Source organism: Balearica regulorum, chromosome 12 (genome assembly GCF_011004875.1).
Source record: "Balearica regulorum gibbericeps isolate bBalReg1 chromosome 12, bBalReg1.pri, whole genome shotgun sequence".
Classification (NCBI taxonomy): domain Eukaryota; kingdom Metazoa; phylum Chordata; class Aves; order Gruiformes; family Gruidae; genus Balearica; species Balearica regulorum.
The window spans coordinates 22,384,905-22,406,632 of record NC_046195.1 but is presented as its reverse complement, the minus strand read 5'-3'; the positions used below and the strand labels follow the sequence as shown (position 1 = coordinate 22,406,632).

Below are 21,728 nucleotides of genomic sequence, written 5' to 3'. Positions count from 1 at the left end.
AAAAAAAAAAAAAAAAAGGGGGGGGGGGAAAACCCCAAAACCCCAACCAACACCCCAAAAGAGTCGGCGGCGGGGGGTGCTCGGAGGCAGGCGGGGCCCCGGGCCCGCTCCGGCGGGGCGCGAACTCGGGGCGCGGGGAGGCGGAGGGCAGCGGCGGGGAAGCCCCCTCCCCTCCCTCCCCGCCCCGCCATCCCCCGGCGGGGCCCGCTCTTGCCGCCGCCAGGCCCTTGCATAATGGCCGGGGAGGGCGAGGTGTGCGCCGGCCCCGCCGCGGAAGGGGAACGGGAAGAAGGGGGGAGAACGTACCTCTCCGGGGGCGCTGGGGGGGAGGGCGGAGGCAAGGCGGCGGGACGCGGTCCCGCGGCTTTTCGGTGGCCAAGCGCGGTGTCCGAGGGACAATAGGCGGGCAGGTCGATGTAACCTGCTCTTTAAAGTTTAAAAACTCCTGGGCGAGGAGGAGGAGGACGACGGGGAGAGGGGGGAGGGCTACCGCCGCGGCACACGCCGCCGTGCCCGGCGGGCGGTGAGGTGCGGCCCGGCCCGGCCCTGCGCGGCCCGCGGGGGCTCATTGTTCGGGCGCGGGGGGCACAATGAGGCGAGCGGGGCCGGCGGGCGAGCGCCCTCCCCGCGTCGCTCCCGGCCCCGCGCTGGCAGCGCCACACCGCAAGTAGGACGCGGCGCCATGTTTTTTTTCTTCCCCCCCCCGCCTTCTGCTCTCCTCTTCCTCCTCCTCCTCCTCCTCCTCAGCTGCGGCGAAGGGAACGGTCGGGCGCGGGCGGCGGCCTTGCCCGCCCCGCCGGGCCCGTGAGGGGAGCCCCGCCGCCCCGGCCCGCCCCGCCGCCGGCTCTCGGTTCTGGCAGGCCCGAGGGGAGCGGCGGTGTGTGGAAGTGTGACATGAGGCGTTGGCGGAGGGGGCCTTCCCGCCGGCACTGCGGCGGCGGGGCCGGGCGGCGGCGGCGGCGGAGGGGCGCCCGGGCGCCCTCTCCGACATGACTGCCAGCCGCCGGGGCTGCCATTTTGTCGCCGCCGTCGCCGAGCGCGGGGCGGGAGGAGGCTCCTGTCGACCGCAGCGGGACGAGCCAGGAGGGTAACACGCCGCCGTCGTCCCTCCCCCTTTATTATTATTATTATTATTATTGGGGTTTTTATTTTTTTTTAGTTGATCTCGCGGGTGTCGTTGCGGGGGGGGGGGTGTTGTTAGGGGGAGGCCGCCTTCCCGCCCTCGGCCTGCCGCGTGGACCGGGCCCCACCGGGCCGGCAGCGCCACCGCACCTGCCCGCTCCGCCCCGCACCGGCAGCGCCCGCCCGGGCGGGAGCGGGGCCGGGCCGGGCCGGGGGAGCCGTGAGGCGGCCTGAGGTGCCCCGGCCGCCCCCCGGGCAGGCAGCGCGGCCCTGGGAATACGCCTTCTTTCTGGGCAGGGCCCTGCGGGAAGGTAGGTGCTGCTTTTGGGGCTCCTTTCCTTTTTTTTTTTTTTTTTTTTTAATATATATTTTTTTAAAAACTACTTTTTGGCCTTTTTTCCCCTAGTTTTGGTCGATTTGGCCATCACTCCTACTGCTGGAGGCTTATTCACCATTTTAAACACAGACCTACGGTTTAAAGACTGGATCCAATGTGTATTGGCTATAAACTGGACCTTTTTTTTTTTTTTTTCCCCCCTCCACGTTTGGATTTTGTTCAGTTTTTGCTCTGTTCTGGCTTATGCCAAAGAAAGTTGAGTGAGCTCTGATCTGGTGGGGGTTTGCTTTTCCTCAGTAACTCAGAAATCTTCAGCAGTTAGTTGTAAAATAAGGTTTATTTAACCTGTTGGTTTTTCTTTTTACCTGCTCAGCCTTTAACTCTGTCAGTGAGTGACATGTATCTGTCCTCCCAAGGTAGCAAAGGAGATCACCTCCATTATAAAGCCATATCTTTCTGGTTTCATACGAAGGGGGATAGAAATGCCATTTGGGAATGCTGTACTGTTTAGAGCCCGCTTTGTAAAGCCATCGATTACAGATGTGTGCTTTTTTTGTCATGAAGAATTAACTGTATGGTTTGAAGGCTGTTTCCCTAAAATAAAATTCAGCTAAATCCAGCTGGTGCTGTAGGTAAAATACTTGCAAGTGGGCTTTAGGAGCAATTTTAATGCCAATGTCATTTATTTATGGATTTTAGTAAGTCTTTGGGCATGAACAGGACAGTTCTGTGAATTGTTTTCATTAGTCTCTGCTTTGATAAATAGGCGGTATTTCTCCTCCTTCTGTGGGGGATCATTGTTTTCAAACTTTTAAGTGTAATGTAAATAAATCTTGGTGAAAATAACCCTGAATATACTTGTTTTGGAGCTTCTGCCCTATATGTGCTTAAGTTTTGCGGCACATCATCTATTTAATATGTCTTGTTATCAGAATGTGCAGGATCAAAACTTTTTCTAAATCAGAGTTAGATAAGAGGATGTTGTTAAGGTGCTGTGGTTCTTTCTGAGCCTATATTATTACTTTATAGTTTGATCTGACTAACGCGGTTCTTGTGTAGAATACTGTGTGCTGCTGTGCAGCTGAGCTAGCTACTTTGAGCTGTTAAGTCATATAATCCTATAAGGTTACACGTTGACTAACAAAACATGATATAAACGCCCTGAAGTGGATTGTATGGGAGCCTTTTCTTCCCCAGCCTCTTTTTTGTTGTTGTATTTATTTTTTTTTTAAAATCTCCCTCCATTTTTGTATGAATTCAGTGTTGGTGAGAGGTCTGGGGTTTTGGTGCTTGAAACTTGGTTTTTTCTGTGTTGTACAGCCAGAGTTGAGCTTGTGCATCTACTTTCTGCCCAGATATTTCAACTTTTTATCCCATTATATTTAATGGTCTCTTACAGTAGTGTACTTGCTGCAGCCTTTGTCACTTTGCTTGTCTTATCAGAGTGGTTTTCTGTTAAAATTAACTGCCTGCTAGAAATGGGCCAGGTACAATCATTTTACGTGGGTTTTCTCCAGAACCATCATCCAGTAGTGGTGTAACTCCTGACCTTGTAGAGGGGGTGCTCACCTGAGCTTGATTTTCGCCACTCTTGTTCAATTCCCATCGTAAACTCATTAGGAAAATGCAAAGACTGTGAAATAAGCTCAGTACTTAAAGGTTCTTCCCAGCCCTGTGACGTGGAGGAAGGTTTTTGAAATTATGCACAAAACTCATCTTCCCTGGTTCAGCGCTGCCACACCATTTCATTTAGTCTGAGGGCTTAGTGCTTTATCAGCTCAAAATTGTGACAGTGATAAAATACTGACTGTAACATGGGGTATTTCTTACAGTTCTTCTAACTCTGTTGCACTTTAAAACTTACTTGACAGTCTGATTTCTCTCTGGTTTTCTGTGGATTTTAACACTGAAGGGAAATACAGTGCAAGCATCTATACAAAGTGTTCTTTCAAGTGAAGAATATAAATAAAAAGGCTCTTTTCCCCAAGCTAGTTCCTTGTTGTGGTGCTTGCAAGAACAGTAAAGAGTTTAAAGTGACAGACGTCACTTCAAAGACCTGCGTTTAAAAGAAATGGTCTTGCGTATGGGTGCATGTACATACTTTTTTACTTTCTGCAGGCTGAACCATCTCAAAATGGGCAGGGGACGTACTCTAGGTTTGAAACAAAGTGGGGTATGGTTGTGTCTGGGGAGGCATGAGTTCAGCACGTACAAATGCTGTGCGGCGTCTGCGGATTACCATGGATTTTTGCGGACTTTTATCAATTAACCGCTTCTGTAGCTGGTAGTAGGGTGTAGATGTACAAAGAAGTAGCTATTTTTTTAATATATTTTTTTTCCTAACTTCCCAAGTTTGTATAACAGCTAGTTTTCATGGCTCTGAATTTCCAGATGCAAACCTCTAAAATGAGTATCCAGATGAATCGATGGATGGATGCTTGTCTTGGAGGGACTGCAGCCCACAAAAGTCGGGCCAGAGGACAGGTGTGATGTGTGAGCTGCCCTCACTGAAATTTAGACTAGTTTCACAGCTGGTTTCTGGGCTGGCCTGGCATATATTTGGGAAATTCTCTTCTGTTAACCTGCACCAAGTTTTAAGCATATGAAAGGAACTATGAATGTAGTTCTATGAATGTAGAATGGAAAACCAGTATATGGATCTAAAACTGGTTGCCTGATTTTCCCATTTTTCTGTGGTGCTGCTAGAAAGTAGCAACGGTAGATTTTTATTTTTTTAACCCTCAACTCTTGTGAATTCCCTTTTGACCACCAGTATGTAAAGTGCAGTCACAAAATTTTCTGTATGATTCAAGTTTGTGTCCAAATACTGTTTTGATAAAGAGGTATTAAGAGAAATAGGTGGGGTTTAGATGATGTAATTGTGTTGTCATCCATCAAGAAATGCATCTCCTGAAGAAACAAGGGTTCTTGTCCTGCCCACCAAATGAAACAAGTTGTTGAAACGGGGGGGGGGGGGGGGGGGGGGGGGGGGGGGGGGGGGGGGGGGGGGGGGGGGGGGGGGGGGGGGGGGGGGGGGGAGAAAAAAAATGCAAAACTTCTTAGTACAAACCCTCTAGGGTTAAGCCTAGCTGTTATAATCCATCCTTGCAGCAGGATTTGTGTGTTATATATCAATAAATAGGATATACCTTTCTGCTGTTCTGCTCTAAATGTACACCAAAAACTGAACATTTCAAGGTACCACTAATCACATGCAGGGATTTAGGACTTTTAAAATATTTTGTCTCTTACAGTATTTAAAATACCATGTTATCTCCGTCAGTGATGCATCTTTAAATGTACACTGAATGGTGGCACAAATATCAGTGGCTGTTTTCTTAAATACTTGCATCCCCTAAGGCTGGTGTTGACTGATTCTTCCCATTTCATTCATTCTATGGATTACTCCCCCCATCCTCCTGCTGTAAAGGTATTGGTAAGTTAGAGAAGGCTGAAAATGAAGAACTGGACCTGTGAAACGCGCGTGGGTGCTACGTCTCGAATGTTTTCTGAATTATTTAAAAGTCAGGGAGGGTTATGGCAGTAGTTGCGGTTTGCACACCAGAATTCCAGGCGCCTCTGGGATCCCGGCGCCGTGTCTCGTGCAGGGAAAGGAGGAAGGGAGGTCCTCTCCTTGCCACCCGCCGAGGCAAGCCTTGCCATTCGTGGAGCGCGTGATGGCTTTCGGCAGTCTTGATTGACAAACGGCTCAGCTCCATGAACCAAACTCTCTGTCTGCAGCAAGGTACAAGTCTCAAGTGGGAATAGAGAGCAGTGATGTTTTTGTTGTGCTTTGGAGTGATGGACACTTCTCAGCTATTTATGTGACACTACTGGACTTGTTCTGCATATAATTTTTTTCCTGTCTCCTCTCTTGCTCAGCTGTCCTTCAGACCAAATAGCTAGTAAATACGTAGTCTGTATTTTTTGACTAGGTTGCTAAAATCAGTCCTGAAGCCCTTGCATGTGCAAGCATGACCTTTGAAATACTTCCAAAAAAAAAGCCTCAGTGGTTTGCCTTCATGCCACTATGTAAAAGTTGTGCTCTCTATTGGAGCGCTCGTTTGTCCATCGACTTGGTCTATCGAACACTTTCCCTTCAAAGCCATAAAAAAAAAAAAAAAGCTAGGAAAAGCTTATCTTTTGCAAGTCTGATTTACCAGTGCATTCTACAGTAGCTGACATCTTCAGAGACTGCTTTCTCTAATAAATATGCAGCTCTGGAAATCAGTCTGAATTTAAATGCAGTGTTTGTTTTTTATGTATGTCGCTACATCAGGCCTTTGATGCTGAGGGCAATTTGGAGTACGTGCAACTGAACAAACTAAGCGGTTCAGCTAAATGCTTCAAATTTCTAACTAAAGAATTTTCAAATTAAAGGTGCGATGCAATCTTACGTTTTGCTTCTGTTTATTTAATAATAGCTGGCAGTGAATGAAAAGCACTTTGGCTGTGGTATCAGGCACTCTGTTTCTCAAATAGAGAGAAACTGAGTCATGGAGCTGAAGTGACCCGTGCAAAGTCAGCCACCCCAGCCGGGAGCAGAGCAAAGTGCTGTGCCATCTGTAGAAAAGGGAGAAGCAAGCAACATTAATGTGAATATTAAAAAGCATTTAATGCAAAGATCAATTTAATCACGTATTTGAAACAGTCCATCTAAAGAAATATTTGGAGTTTTTACAGAGTTATGCTGCTAATAGTAGAAACAAAACTGAAAACTAGCTCTATGCTTTTGAATGAAACAGCTTTCCGTGTCCTTAAAGCGTGTTCCCGATTTATTAATTGGTGTGTTGCTTATGCATATGGCTATACTGACCCTTGTAAATGTGTGAAAGTGTATTTATGTGACTCAAGGGGTTTCTTGGTTGGGAGGGTGTTTTTTGAGAAAGACAAGTAGATTATTCTTTCTGGAAGTTTTTTGGTACTGGAGATGCCTTGTAATTAGATAGGAGTGTAAGACATAGTCAGAATTGCCAAGGCTCTTCACCCTTCTGCCACTTACGTATTTCACTTGGACCTTTAGTTTCTCATAGAACAGAGCAAAGGGATGTAAAACTAGTTGGAGCCATGTGTTTTGCTCTCGGGGTTTATAGCTATGCTATGTAAAAGAGAGTAGAAAAAGTAAATGTATTGATACTGAGCCAGATTTTTCTTGAGCTATGCAAGCAGCCTTAAGCTGTCTCTGAACACAGCAGCTTTGATTTAAACAAAAAAAAAAAAAAAAGAAACAAAACCAACCACACAACAACCAACCAACCAAAACAACAAAATCTTCCTGTCTCTCCTCCCCTGCTCCTTTCCTTTTGCCAGGTCCCCCATACATGCAGAGTGGCCAGCAAAAAGGGGACACTAACTGGGCTCCTCCTTGGGGGAGTTAAACAGAGCCCAGCTTGAGCGGGGTTTAAAAGGTGGCTTTAAACTGCTATTTTACTGCAGCACTTTGAACTGGGTTACAGCGATTTAACAAGCTGCTTGAGGCCAGACTGTAACAGATGTCCACAGAGATGTCCGTGTTGTCACTGGATCGCTCTTGGTCCCTAAGCAAATGTTTTCATGAAGTTCCTTGGTTGCACCCTCGTCCGGAGTAAATCCGAGTTTCTTCATCACGGAATTGTTGGCTCAACTGAATACAAAGCTCTTGCTAGGGTGTAGTTTACAAATACAGAGTAAACCTGTATGAGAACCATGGCACTATAGGTCAAAGGCAGCAGTATCGGGATCTGTGCACATCCACACGCGCTGGTGCTTGTAGTGAAAAATATGAGAGGCACCAAAACAGTATCGGCATGGTACTGGCGGTTCAGTTTTGGGCTTCTGAAACCCTCCGCTGTAGTGTTCAGCGGTATTGGTGGAAGGTTCTGAGAAAGAGATGCAGAAGAGGAATTCTAATATGATAGTTTGACAGTATTATGTCATTTTGAGAAACCCCAGATGAATTTTGAGGTCTAGTAGTAGTTTCACGTGATCTTGTTGCAAGAATCTGGAGTTCCAGCTCGGTTGAATGGGTATGAAATAGGCAAAACAGCTGGAAGCAGAGCGGGTTGCCGTTGAACCAGGCTGCGCTGGAAGCTGTTTTGCCCAGCAGTTGTGAATTGCTCGGTACGAAGGGGCCAGTTGCAGAGTGCTGGTGACAGGGATGCCTATGGTCGGGTGTGGGGAGGGTCCCTGGGGGAAATCCCACAAACTTGAGCCCAAACAGCGTTGAAGTCCCAACAGGTGCCCGGTGTTCAGCCGTGGTGAGGCTCTGCGCTTCTACCTGGTGTCCGTAATGGTGGTAATGGAGCACTACTCAAAATTACAAGGTATAGGCATTAATCCCATCCAGTCTCTTCCCAGCTGTCAGTCACTGCCGCTGCTAGTGGGATTCTCAAGTACTCTGCCTGCTAGGTGTCTTGCCCATATCTCAAGGGAAGTAGTTTCTGTTACGTGGCCGGTTTTTGTTCAGCATTTCTCCCTGCCCCTGGATTTGCAGATTCTTTGCCCAGTGCAGTAATGACCAGAGCCTATGCAAGGTAAATGGTCCTCAACTACCTAGTTTGACGTGTGCTGCAGGTGAGTCAAATCTACGTATCTCATCTCAGATATTCAGAGCCTTGAAGGGATGTATCAAAATCCAAAATCACATTTTGATTTGGTAAGGAAAAACACTTCACTGCTGTCACTCGGGGTTGGTATCTGTGAGGTTTGTTCTGGTTTGCTTTTTACTTGTGTATCTTGGGGGAGGAAGAGGATGTCAACACTACTGGCGTTGTCCCTTCCCTGCTAAATTTAATTCTGTTTGGGGCTTGATCCTCATTCCCCCAGCATCTCCACCAGGTGATGCTGAGCTGCCCAGGAGCAGCAGCTGAGGATTGTCCCGTGGAAGGGGAATCCCCTGTGGCACCAAGCCAGTGGAGCCGGTGCGTGGCACTTGCCTCCCTGCCCTCCCCTGCCTCCCTGCCCTGCCCTCCCCTTCCCTGCCTGCCTTCCTGCCTACGGGCGGCACACCAGAGGTAGGAGGGGGGCACAGCCCGAACAGGCAGCGCTCTGGCAAGCCTGGAAAGGCTGAAGAGCTCTTGAGATGTGTCTTAATTGATGTACAGCAGCCCAGTAGCTGCTTTGATTTGGGCTGGAGATTATTCTGTGCTCCTCTGTCTCTCCCCGTTTTCCACCAGGAGTTGAACTTCACGTAGCCTGGCTCTGCTGTGTGTTTGTATCACAGGGTGTCCTAACCTGGCTGAAGATCTGTCTTGTACGAAGGTAGTAAATGGCAGGTGGTGCTATCTTTATTAAAAAAAAAAGAAATAAATCAGTTCTTCAGGTTTGGTGGTCATCATAGAGCAGAAATTGCGTTGTGCCTTTGAGCCTTCAGAGCAGCTTTTTTAGCCCAAGGTATTAAGTAGAGTGTTCGTTCAAGCGTTTTGCGGCCTAGTCACATTCCAGATAGCATCTGAAATGGAAATTCATGCAACGTTTATCTCCTGCAGTAGTAACTTTGGGGGAAGCTTGTAACATGAGCGTGGAGAAAGTCATATCCTTACCATCACTGTGGAGTTAAGCATGAACAAGGGGCTCCTGCAAGACTTGGGCATTACCTTGAGCCTTGCCAAACCCACGCCTTCCCCAGCAAATGAGAGCATCATCACTCTGAAGGGCTGGCTTCTCTTAAACTTTGCTGCACAAATTGAGTGGAATAGAAGCCTAAGGAGATCCATTTCTGCTCGAGGATCCGCAAATCTGCGTGAGTTCAGATCTAGAAAACAGTACAAGAACTAGAAGGACATAACCCTTGGCAGTCTGGTTCCAGCAGACAGCGATGGTCATTCTTTGCTGTGGAGCAACGCGAGGCTTGGCATGGACCATGCAGGCTTTTGAGACTAAAGAACTCCCGAAGACAGAAACCCAAGTGTCTTGAAGAAGTGTTTGTGCATCTGGGAGAGAAAAAAACTGTCTCTACTTTCAGAAATATTTTGGACTTTGCTTCCACTTACCACAACAAGCTTCCCTTGCTCTCCGCTCCCTTCTTTCCACAACTCTGCCCTCCTCCAAGTGAAGTTTCCATTGGGTTAAGAGGTATGAAGGACTTCTCTCAGTGCTCCCCTGGATCATTTGGTTGGGAGCAGTGCAAGACTGAGTTAACACCCTCGTCTTTACCTGCTTTTTTCGATAAAAATGCCGCATAGTGGGATATTCCTGGCCTAGGGGTACCATATGTGACGTACACTTCAAAAGCATCTGGTCCATTGTGCTGAAAATAAGATGTTACAGCCTTGCTGTTCCTGCTTGTAAAGCCAGCAGAATGGTATTTGTACTTGTAAATTTGCCTTTTATCTTTTGAAATTACATTCACAGCTGTGTCCTTCTGTCACCTTGTTAAGCCTTCAGTTACAGACTGGGATCTGGGAACTTAGTCCCAAGTTCATGGAGCTCCCTGTCCATGGGTTGTAGGCTTTCTGAAGTGGAGACTTTGCCTTTTTACCTGGAAATGTAGATGAAAGGTTTAGGTGATAACATCTGCGGCTTAATGGTTGTCTGTGTGTAATTATATTCTGCTGATTGTGTGTGTGTGTTGATAACTTGAGTATGGTCCCTTCCAGAGCAGCAGCCTGCGCTGGGAAAGCGAGGCAGGGGATGGTCTGCTGGGTAACGTGCACGGCGCGTCCCGGATGGTACTTGCGGTGATCGCCATGAAACTGGTGGCGGCTGACACGTTGTTGCCTGTACTTACCCTAGGAATAGGTTGGAGCCTCGCAGTACACCCCATGGCTATATTAAGGATGTCGTATATGCAGTTGGGAACACAGCTTAATGCTGTAACCATACTAGGAAACAGATAAGAGTCCCTGGTTATCAAGCAGGCAGTAATGTAGAGCGTGACGTCATGAAGAGATATAAGGGATGCAGTAATCCACAGTTAACAGCGCAGCGTGCGTTAACAGAGATGTGATGTCATGTGCTGAAAGCGTCTGGGACTATCAGAAATAGAAACCGGGATGACCACAGGAGAACAGGCCCAAGGTGCGTGGTCTGAAGAGTTTGTTGGAGAAGCAGCGATCTACTTGCTTACATGTGCCTGCTGAAAACTGAGGACCGCTACCAGCAAACCACAGAGCAACGCTCGTGCAGAAGTACGCGGCCAGCCAGGAAGCACCTGTTCGAACAGATGGCACCCACTGAATGGGGGAGAGAGGCAGCAGAGCCCCGAAACCCCCGGGAACGCAGCGGCCGGGGCAGAACGGCCGGCTGGGCAAGAAACGCTTGGCAGTTGAAGCTGTACGATGTGGAGTATCCCAACCCAAGCACCTGATGGTGCCTTATCATAAATGCTATCGAAGACGTGGTTATGTTTTACGGGAACCAACCTAACCACCTGCTTGTTAGGTTTTCTGCTAGACCTTCACCTGCGGGTGCTCTCTTAGCTGCTTGGGTAAGTATTGCGGGGTTGTTTATGGTGGTTGGTTACCTATGGCATGTTGCTCTTCCACTGTTTCTCACTGTGTAGCAGGTTTTTGGGAGAGGGAGGAAAGATAAGTACAGCTGGTGTGGTCTGTCTTGTATTAGTACTTACTCCAATTAGTGCCTTGATTTGCCTATGCGTTGTGGCGTAGACGCTGATAGGGTTGACCGTCTACAACTTCTGCGAGTCAGATCTTGTCTTTGATGCAACTAAACACAAATTAGCTGAGGACACTTATTCCCTTAGCCTTAGCCTTAGCCTGTCTCTCCAAATGTGTTCAGGTTTTCCTCCCTAATTCTGACTGTTCATCTACGTGTCTGTAGTACTACAGACTGCAGCGTGGTACCACTGAATTGGTTCAGACCAGCTGAGGCCCGCTCGTCTCATTCAGGTATATAACAAGACTCAGACAGGGTGCTTGCCCAGGCTACTCGCATCAGGCAAACGTTTATTCTGTGTTTTGGTGACAGAATATGAGTATAGAGATGTAAAAATTGTCATGTTACTGTGTGTTTTCAGGGAAGTTCGGTGGATGTTTGGAGAGTGATTCAGGAGCTGGAATTTTCCTTCAGATTACAAAGCCTTCTGAAAAACAAGTGAGGAATAGGTTTTTTAGTCCTTCTGTCATACTTTTGTGGTAGTGAGCTGTTTGAGACGGAATGTAGCTTTACTAAGGTCACCTTTCCACTTCTCCCTCGCTGTATCCTGACACAGTTAAGTCAAGGCTGTAGTGTGCCTGGATGAGGCCCAGCATCCTCCCAAGGGGGCTAAGGTTTGAGAGGAGACCTCTGTGCGGCAGCCAGTGCCTTGGAAAAGTGCCTCGTTAATAACCCGGAGGGGCCGTGGAGAGCAGTGCCCTGTCCCGGGGTGGGGGGACGGCGCTGCCTCCCCAGGTAACTGCAAAACGGCGAGTTCTTGAGGAGGAGATGGCAAGTCGGAGTGGAAGGGGAGGAGAAGCGGGATGTGGAGGGCTGCAGGCTGAGAGGCTATGGGCAAAGAGCTGCAGGTAATTTTAATACTTGTAAAAACTATAAGCTGGTGGTAGTTTCTATTGCTTGTAGTGTACGTGAGAGAATTGGGTACGATGCAGCAGTGAGTGCGCATGTGGCAGTGAGGTTGGGAGAAGCCCCACAAGGCCAATTCATCCTCCTTTTGCACACGTGTGTTTTCTACAGAATTCTTAAATCTCTTAGAACATAAAGCCATCTTAATTTTGACTTGAATTTAGTTTTGTGGAGTCACATTCTTTCAGAAGCGATTCAGTGCGTTCGTATACCTCTGACCACATAAGCACTGAAATTACGTTGCTGCGGTTGCACTTCTGGAGCATTAGGAGCCTGTGCTCTGCTCTTCGATTCCTTTCTACCACTTGCAAACCTGGCTGGTTTTATTCAATGATAGCTTCCCCGTGGAGTTGTTCTGACTCTACCTTTCCCAGTATCTTGGTACTGGGCACAGCGAAGAAGAGAGCATTGCGGTTCTGTATCGAAGCTTTCTGAAAAGCAGAGGGCAAACAGCAGTCTTGCCCTAAAAAGAGCAAACTAAAAGTAGAAGCCGGTTGGCTCTTCTGCCACCATATTAAAGGGTTTTTCTTCTGCATCCATGGCTATTTCCAGCTCCCCTCGCATCTGTTCTCTACCCCCAAGGAAGCTTTGTCCAATTCCCCGTTCGCCTCTTCTCCATCCCTCCCTTGGGGTGGATGAAGGGCTGTCCCACCTCCTGGGCGGGGGGGTTGAGAGCAGATGTCGCTTCTTTCTCAGCGTGAGGTTTAGGTGCTGTTTTGCTCTGTGCCTTTGGTCGCTGTGCAGCTCAAAGCCCGAGCTGACCCTAAATGTGCTGGCTGCTGCAAGCATCTTCCCTCCTGCCTTGCTTCATGCTCCTGTGTGTGCTCTCACAAACTTCCTTTGCAAAGAGGGTAAGGCAAAAGATGACCTCCAGGCTCTCCAGCCATACACCAGCGTGCCATGGTCCGCACCACAGCACTTTCCTTTGCCCTCCTGGCTGTGGAACGTGTCCGTAGGTGGGTGCTGTCTGGGGTGAGCCACCTCGCTGGCCGAGGGAGATAACGGGGCAGGCGAGCAAGGACACAGATAGGAGGGAGTGTAGCTGCTGTCAGTCTGGGGTGGGGCTTCCTTTATTGTACTTTTTTTTTTTTTACTTTTTTTTTTTTTTTTTGGCGGGAGCTCTGTGTGTGTGTGAAGCAGATGACTGAGAAAACTGTGTGTTTGTCCCCAAACTGATCTCACTGGAGGATCCTGATACTTAAATACTGTCACAGTAAGAAGATAGGCGTGTTTGCCTTTAAAATGGATTTCCCGCTGTCCAAATTTCAGAGCAAAGAGGGGTCTTTGTAGTTTGTTTGTTGAGTTTTGGGCTCCCCCCCCAGTGGAACAGATGTATGTGGGATCAGGAGCATTTGACTCGATCTTTGGTTTCTTCTAACCAGCCTAAAAGTCTTCTGGAAGACTTCTGTGTAGTCATTCCCTATCATAATTCTTCTAGGAAAATTGTAGAGTCTTGGAAAATGTATTTCCTGTCTAACGCTGATCCTCCTACTCTCAATGAATCACTTGTACTCTCATGTTGCTTTGGGCTGGCTTCCCTATTGACTTCAGCCTGGGATTTAATTAGAAATCTAGGGATGTTATTTGGAGCTATAAAACTACATAGGATTCTTCTCTGTGCAGCGGGATTACAGTAATAAAAAAAAAAATTAAGAAAATTAAATATTTGCATATTAACTGTCCTTGGTGTGAACTGAAGAGTTGCTTCCTGTTTCTGCATACACTGCTCTTGCAGGTTCCTTTTATCCCATCCTCAGCGTAAAGCAGCACAGCCTCCCTTTCCAAACCCAAAACCAAACCTCATGCACGGGATGGGGTGTGCAGTGCATGCAAAGGATGGGTTTTCCTAGGTATTTTATAGGGGAGAAATAACCCCCAGAAATTCTCTGTCCTGGATGTTCCCCGCAGGGGTTGACCCTTCCTGGGAGTCCCAGTCCTTGGTGGCAAAGCTTCCCCAGTGCCCAGGAAAACCCATGCTAGCTACTAAGGGACTTGAGTCCCGCAAGGCTGACCTGCCTTTAGGGTGAAAAGGAGCAGTTTTATTCAAGGTGGAGCGTATTTAGTGTCTCTTTTGCATTGATGCTCTTGTTTTGTACCTGCTGAAGATAGCACCTGCAGAAAGAGCAGTGCCCTGTTTAAAACCACCAAGAAAACCCTGTGGGCTGTAACTTGCTGTACGTGCCAGCGGGGCTGCCCAGCTCTGGCTGTCGGGCAGGTCTGCGCTGCTCGGGCCCCTGGGTACGTTATCTCTGCCTCTCCCTTCGAGCCTCCCTGCTGCAACGGGGCGAGGGAGATAAGGGGTACGCTGCTTGCGGCAGCAGCTCTGCTCGCTGCACCTCCCCTGCCAGCATCGTCTGACACATCCCTTGCAATTCCCCTAGAAAGGAGTTGCCTCCGTGGAGAAGATCTTCCCCTAAAGTACCATCACGCTACTCTGATGAGGAGGGGCGAAGGTGGACCTGATTTAGTAGTGCCTGCTTCAGGTTTCAGGAGTCTCTGAGCAGACGGCGATGTCTCCACGCTTGAAAAGCTCCAATAACGTTTGAATGCGGAGAAAAGCTATTTTAACAACTGATGATAGCTTGTAACAGCACACGGCTTGTATGGAGTGTCAAAGTTGTAGGTTAGTTTAAAAATAAGTAGATTGCCTTCATGTTTTTTAGAGTGCTTGTTGTTTGCGTTTACTAAAGACGGTGCTAATTCTAACAAGCCAAATCAGTTAAGCCAGGATTAATGTTTTTGAACTGTGTACATTGTTTACATTTACCGAGGTGGGCAGTTGAAGCAAAGCCAAATGTCTGTGTTTCTGAAACACCTAACCATGCGAGCTAAAGTAGGGATCAGATGCTGAAAATAAACTTTCATATACTCCCCACTTTACTGGAATACCTTTCATTTTTGCCTGATCCTTAACTTGTGAGTGAAATCATTATCCTCCACGCAGAACGCCTTATACACATCTTGCATTGTTCTTTTTCCAGGTTAAAGAACTGGTTCTTGACAACTGTAGGTCATACGAAGGCAAAATCGAAGGCCTCACAGATGAGTTTGAAGAGCTGGAATTCTTAAGTACAATCAACGTAGGCTTAACCTCAGTTGCAAACTTACCAAAGTTAAACAAACTTAAGAAGGTAAATACAATGTCCTGTGCCATATCCCTCCCTCTGTGCACTATACTGAATGTAAAATAGTCATTTGTCTGAAAACGTAATTTAGCTGGCGAAACTGCTTTGTGATACGTGTTTGCACTAAAAACTCAAGATGTTTACGTGCCTTCTAGCTCGAGCTAAGCGACAACAGAATCTCAGGAGGACTGGAAGTGTTGGCAGAAAAGTGTCCGAACCTCACGCATCTAAATCTAAGCGGCAACAAAATAAAAGACCTCGGTACAATAGAACCGCTGGTAAGTTGATGCGGTACAGGGTGAAACCAAACCCTGCTTTGTGATGAGTAGAGGTATTTCAGGCTTGGAAAGTCCAAAGCAACTTGGAGAGGAGTGTCTCGGGTGCTTATCTGTCAGGCCAGGTTGCAGAGGGGCTCGGGCTGTGCCCCGGGCTGTGCCCCGGGCTGTGCCCCAGGCTGTGCCTGCAGTGTGAGCAGCTGCTTCCCTCTAGCGGCTGCTGCTCCAGGGTCGGGCTCTCCCCGCGGGTGCTGCGGGGAGCCCAGCGGCTTTCCGCCCTGGCCTGGGCCGCGGGGCCGTCTGCCAGACGCTCTGCTTGAGCTCGGTGTGTTTTCCCCAAAGCCTTGGCTCAGAAGTCACCGGGCACCGCTTCTGCCTGGGCGTGCAGTGCGTGCTGGTGGTGGTCGGGGCCGGCGGCTGCACTGAGTGTCTCCGTGCTGGGTTTGCTCACTGCAGCTGGGCAGGGGCCGCTGAGCCTCCGACTCATTCCGGCTGGCTTCCATTACCTCTCCTGTCATTATACTCCTTATTTCAAGTGGTGAGTTCAAGTTTGTCAGGTTGTGGTTCCAAAAAGCATCCAAGTGTCAATTCTGGTGGTGCTGTTTTCCAGTTTTTGGTTTGTGCACCCTTTGCTCTCCAAGAAATGAAGAGTTTTGGCTCATGCTTATTTCCTAAATACTTGCTCTTAAAATGTCTGAAGGAGCAGTTCTCACATGAGTCCATCTTGGATCTCCTTTCCCCCAGCAGAAAGGGAGAGAACAGTTACACTCATGTAGCAAACAGATGAGAGAGGGGATTGTAACTGCTCCCAGTTTCAGGCTGTTTTCTTGATGTCACCGTTGGTCTACACGCTGAACTCCAGAGGGGAAATAACTTCATAAGACTTGATGCAAATCCTCAACTGCTTGTGCTATCATTGTTAGTATTTGAAAGTGGTGTAGGCAATGCAGACCACCTCCTCAAAAAAAAAAAAAAAAAAAATTAAAACCAGGAATTTAATTCCTGTTCAATTTCTCAGCCTTCTTTTATTTTTCCAAAGGCTAAGGTACAGTCATTAAATCTCCTAAAATCTCTCTTAGCAAAATTCTTGTGTCCGAAGAGTAGTCTGTGTCTTCTTCCGTTGAAATTAGTAGTTTAAATATACCTGACTGCTGGCTCCACTATCTTGCCTTGCACTTTTGAGATAACTGACCATGCTATAATTTATTCTTAGCCTGGCCCCTCGCACCATGTGTGATTTTGCACTACGACCCCTTTTCAAACTTCAGTCTTCTACTTGCGAGATGCTGAACTTGAGAGAGAGCATTTTCTGCTCTCAGGCTCCGAAGCAGCAGTGGCCAAGCAGTGCAGGTTTCTGTTCCACGCCAGTTTAGTAGGCAGAGACCAAAATGAGCCTTTTGTCACGGGAAGCTCTTGAGCATGTTAACTCTGGCTGCTGTTGCATTCTCTGCTCTGTAGAGAATTCTTGTCACACTGAACTTCAGAGACTTTTCTTTCCTTGCAGAAAAAGTTAGAAAACCTGAAGAGTCTAGATCTTTTCAATTGCGAGGTAACCAACTTGAACGATTATAGAGAAAACGTATTCAAGCTCCTCCCGCAACTCACATACCTCGATGGCTACGATCGGGACGACAAAGAAGCACCGGACTCTGATGCAGAGGGCTACGTGGAGGGCTTAGACGATGAGGAGGAAGATGAAGATGGTATGTGAATTGTGCTACTTAGTGTACGTAAGTTAAAAGATCGATATGCTGCCTAGTACATTTTGCTTCCAGCTCTGACTTGTTGGCAAGAGAAGGGTGTTCTCAGCAGCTCCTTCCTGACTGATGTAAAGGAGAAGTACCTCAGTGTCCTCTGAAGGAACGAGGGGAAAGGAGATGGGCAGGGCCTGAAAGAGCTACTTTCTCAGTCTTATCTCTAGTGAAAGATCGGGATGACAAAGAAGCACCGGACTCTGATGCAGAGGGCTACGTGGAGGGCTTAGACGACGAGGAGGAGGATGAAGATGGTATGTGAATTTGTGCTACTCGGTGTACGTAAGTCGTAAGATTGATATGTTGTGTGGTAGGTTTTACTTCCAGCTCTGACTTGCTGGCAGGAGAAGGGTGTCCTCAGCAGCTCCTTCCGACCGATGTGAAGCAGAAGTACCTCAGTGTCCTCTGAGGGAATGAGGGGAAAGGAGAGGGCCTGAAAGCGCTGCTTTCTCAGCCTTACCTCTGGTGGAAGGTGGGGAGTAAAAGGGCAGTAGAAGAAAGAGGCCAGGAGGAGCAGTAGGACACTGAAAGAGTTCAGGGAACAGTAAACCCCAGGGGCTGAGGACAGAAGGGAGAAATGGGTAAGAGAGGACAGCATGCACATGCTATAGTTTTCCAGGAACCACACGATCAGGGAAGTAGGAACATTGGAGTAGACCCTGATGGAGAAGGGTAGGGTGGAAAACCACAATGGCCATAGAAAAACATAGCTGTGTCAAGGAAATAAGTAAAGGAGCCAAGGCATTAACAGGAGGTTGTAGCTGCTCCGTGAAGACAAAGGGAACTGGTTGGGATCAGGCAGAAGAGAGGAGAGCGTGTGTATTGAAGTCTGCCAGGGGCAAGCTCTGTGAAAGGCACTAACGAAACAACAAGAAACTTTTTAGTGTTAGGAGAGCGCATGGTGGGTCCCGCTGCGCTGTAGGTGCCACTCTGCCTCCCCGGCAGACTGCTCGGAAGCATCACTCTACCGGTCGGATGAGTATCCAGCTGAGTTGGGGGAATTTGCTAGACTCTTCAAACCCAGCTGCGCAGCAAAAGCAGAATAGCTGGACTTGCACTTTTCCCTCGAGTGCTGAATGTGAGCGCTGGCGAGAGGGGCGAGCGCTGCAGCAGCGCCTGGCAGAGTGGTGCCTTCAGCCAGCAGCACGCAGGTTCCGCAGGGACGGGTTCTCCTCATCAGAGCACAAGTCTGAGTCTGCATTCACGTGCATGGAAAAGCTCCAAAATGCCATTCCGGCAGCATGGAAAACAAATTTCTGGTTTGTTGCTTGGGCTAGTTGCATTTAATCTCTTTCCTCTTGAAGAGAGGTTGCAAACCCCTAAGATGGATTGTGTGTGACCCTTTTATATTGCTCTGGCAACGAGGGGTGTCCCTTAGGGAGGGTTCCCAGTGCATGGTTGGCTTGTAAAGTTTAGCTCTATCCCTGGTGGGAGCAGATGGACACTTGCAGATGAAGAGCAGCGAGTGTCCCACGGGCTCAAAAATGCGTATCAGTAGTGGGAACTGGAGCAGCTGAAGCTAAAGCAGTCCCAAGGCTGCCGTGACTTACTGTCAAGGTCCCTGCAGCCCTGGAGCAGCACAGACCACGGGTGCAGCTGCCACGCTACCCTGTCGCCAGGCTAGAGAGGCACGGGACCACATCTAGCCCTGTCTAGCAGCTGGAGAGCCGCCTTTCGTTCTGTACTGCCCTTAAGCAATGCTGGCAGTTTGCTCCTTGTCTCGATAGGGGTGCACGTCTCAGGTGGCAATGTGGGAGGGGAGGAAAGTAAACTTTAAATGTCTGAGTGGTTAATCTTGTTTGACTGTATAGAAGAGGAGTATGATGATGATGCTCAGGTAGTAGAAGATGAAGAAGATGAGGAGGAAGAGGAGGAAGGTGAAGAGGAGGATGTGAGCGGAGAAGAGGAGGTAAGGGTTTATGCAGTTAATAATGGGTGTGGAGTGGGAATAGTTGGATGAGAAATGGACCAAATAGTGGAGGCTTTCAGTACTTGAAGCATGTGCTTTCATTTTTACTTGAGAAGCATCGTGGCAGGGCGGCTTTGAGGCATGCCTGTCTATGAGCCAGCTGCCATCTAGTGACCATTGACATGAAATCATCCTGTTTATTGGGCTGATGTCAAAAACACTTTTGGGAACGTCCGCAGACCTCGTTTGTGGCGCCTTTGAAGGGCTGGCGTCGCAGCTTCCGTACGGACGAGAGAGTGGTACGTGAATTACTGACCCTGTGCTTTCAGAGCGAGGTTCCTCCTCGGGCACGTACCTTGTGATTCCTCGGGGTGCTTAACTTGTTCGCGTAGTCCAGCTCCTGTGTGTAGGGTGTGCTGAGCCAGTCCGAGTCTGCTGAGACTTTGCTGTTAGCACAACCACTGGGAACCGGGCTAAAATTCGACTGCAGGAGGTTGTATTATCTGTCCTCTGGCCAAACAGTCTTAGATGCTTAACTGCCACTCCCGAATGGTTGGTCAGCCTCTTCTCAAAGCCGACAGCAGCTCCTCGGGCTCTGGAGATGGCTCTTTGTGTTGTACATCTATTTACCCCCAGAACACGTGCATTCTCCTACTGACCAGTCAAGTGTTACTAAGCTCAGGATACCGTAACAAAATTTGCAGCTACCTATCAGTGTGAAGTATAAAACCATTTTCTCGCTGAAGACGTGAAGCTACAAGTGGCTGCTGTGATTGCCTGTGATTTTCTGCAATGAAAATATAACGGGCTGGAGGCCAGTTACACTGTAGCAAAAAACTGCACTTTTATGTAAGTGCATGGGAAGTGTCTGCCTTTTTGTTTCGTTTTTGTTTAAGATGCTTCAAGGACTTTCTGTTGTAAAATGCTGTTGGGTATTGCCAAATTGTGAAAGGTCCTGTACTGAAACTGACTTTTCTAATCCTTCCGTTTTTCTTTTTTTTTTTTTTTTTTTTAAATCCAGGAGGATGAAGAAGGCTACAACGATGGTGAGGTAGATGACGATGAAGATGAAGAAGAGCCCGGTATGGCAGCAATCCAGTTTTTGCTAGAGATAAAATAATAATAGTATTTTTTTTAAAAAATGTAAAAAACCATTTTTGAAAGGCAGGCTCATGTTTGTATTCCTGCTCCTTTGATAGCAAGCCAGTTGCCAAAGTAGAAGCTTGTTGAACTTGTTCAACTTGTCAGCAGCGTGAGGGAGCACTCATATAATTCAAGTTGTGTTTTATTTTCTAGATGAAGAACGGGGACAGAAGAGAAAACGAGAACCTGAAGACGAAGGGGATGAAGACGACTAAACTGAAAAACCTATTTTGAAAATTTCCTATTGTGATTTGACTGTTTTTACCCTGTATTTCCCCTCCCCACACCCCAACCTTTTTTTCTTTTTTTTTCTTTTTTTTTTTTTTTTTTCTGATTGTAATGTTGCTGTGGGAACGAGAGGGAGAAGCAGACTGGGTGGGCAAGGGAATAAAATACTATTTTTACTGCCACTCCTCCTCCTATTCATTTTAAATTTTTTCTTTTTGTCCCTCTCTTAGTACCTGTAACTGCAATAGTAAGTATAAACCAAGTGGTAATTTGTTTCTTATTATTGGAGTGGATAGTTTGACATCTTTAAAAAAAAAAAAAAAAAGACAAAAAAGTTTAAGATCAGTGGATGATACCCCAGATACACATATTCTGTTCTGAGACAGCTGAATAGCGTTGGTTGTTGGGATTTTTCCACCGCTGCCAGTCACTAAATACATGGTAAGCATTTTTTTGGGGGATGCTGCAAATTTAGGCGAAGCATCCCTCCACAGCAACAGGGGTGAGAATGGCATATTGATAAAGTGATTTCTTTGTTGCCTGTCCGTGAATGACTGCCATTTTCAGCCAACGCTTTCCCTGCTTTTGTAGGTACCTTTTCTTTTGCTGTTTGTAAATAGTGACCAAATGTTTTTGTTGGGTTTTTTTTGGGGTGTTCCTTTGGATCTGGTTTGTGGGGTGAATTTGCAATCCCCCCCTTCCCTGCCCTGTGTGTTGTGTGTTTTCCTTTCTGTTTGTTTTTGGGGTTGGTTTTTGTTTGGTTTTTTTTTTTTTTTTTTTGGCTAGGGTATAGCCAATACACTGAAAATGGCAGGCATTTAAATATATATATAAATATATATAAAAAGTGTTCCTAATTCCTGAGTTACTAGTGAAATGAATTTGACAATTGTAATAAAAAAATGTTTCAACCCTTTTAAATAAGGTGTGTACTATTTTGGTCTGTAATATATAACACCTAGTCAATTTTAAGTGATGAGAAACTACTTCCACTTGTGCTATATACTTTGAAAATTTTTACAAACCTAAATACAGGAGGCAGTTCAGCATGTAGGGTAGGAGGTTTCTTTTCATACACTCAAGCACGAGATACTAATACAAAATTGTATTTTCTTACCTAGTGGAAGTCAGTAAAATGACTGAAAATACCTAGTGAATGTACAGTTTTACTTTCATATCCCTCTTTAAAATAGCTTTAGAAGTGACTTGTATTTCCTAGTCAATATTTCATCTGTATAAATACATTTGCAACAGTTTTTTTTCCCAGAAGAGCCAAACTTTGAGTTTTATGTCTGTTTGTCATTGATGAATTTCAATAAATCTTTTTATACAATT

At 47.2% G+C, this 21,728-nt stretch overlaps 1 protein-coding gene and 1 long non-coding RNA gene across 5 annotated transcripts in view; one reads left to right on the top strand and one right to left on the bottom strand.

Annotated features, from left to right (window-relative positions):
- The window catches only part of LOC142603456 (uncharacterized), an 8,255-nt gene extending 7,211 nt beyond the window's left edge, over positions 1-1,044 (bottom strand). Inside the window, exon 1 of the long non-coding RNA XR_012837384.1 lies at positions 307-1,044. This is a non-coding gene — a long non-coding RNA (uncharacterized LOC142603456). The remainder of the gene's footprint in view (positions 1-306) is intronic.
- LOC104634694 (acidic leucine-rich nuclear phosphoprotein 32 family member D) overlaps positions 1-21,728 on the top strand; it is a 22,717-nt gene extending 989 nt beyond the window's left edge. The window contains exons 1-8 of one of the 4 annotated variants that reach the window (XM_075764202.1): positions 10,356-10,865; positions 14,941-15,090; positions 15,240-15,362; positions 16,864-17,062; positions 17,269-17,367; positions 18,925-19,022; positions 20,044-20,104; positions 20,319-21,728. In XM_075764202.1, coding sequence (XP_075620317.1) covers positions 10,782-10,865; positions 14,941-15,090; positions 15,240-15,362; positions 16,864-17,062; positions 17,269-17,367; positions 18,925-19,022; positions 20,044-20,104; positions 20,319-20,380 — 876 coding nt within the window. In that variant the 5' untranslated portion in view covers positions 10,356-10,781 and the 3' untranslated portion in view covers positions 20,381-21,728. Of the gene's footprint in view, positions 1-10,355; positions 10,866-14,940; positions 15,091-15,239; positions 15,363-16,863; positions 17,063-17,268; positions 17,368-18,924; positions 19,023-20,043; positions 20,105-20,318 lie in introns of those variants that run through there. The other 3 variants (XM_075764203.1, XM_075764204.1, XM_075764205.1) reach the window with 3 other exon arrangements.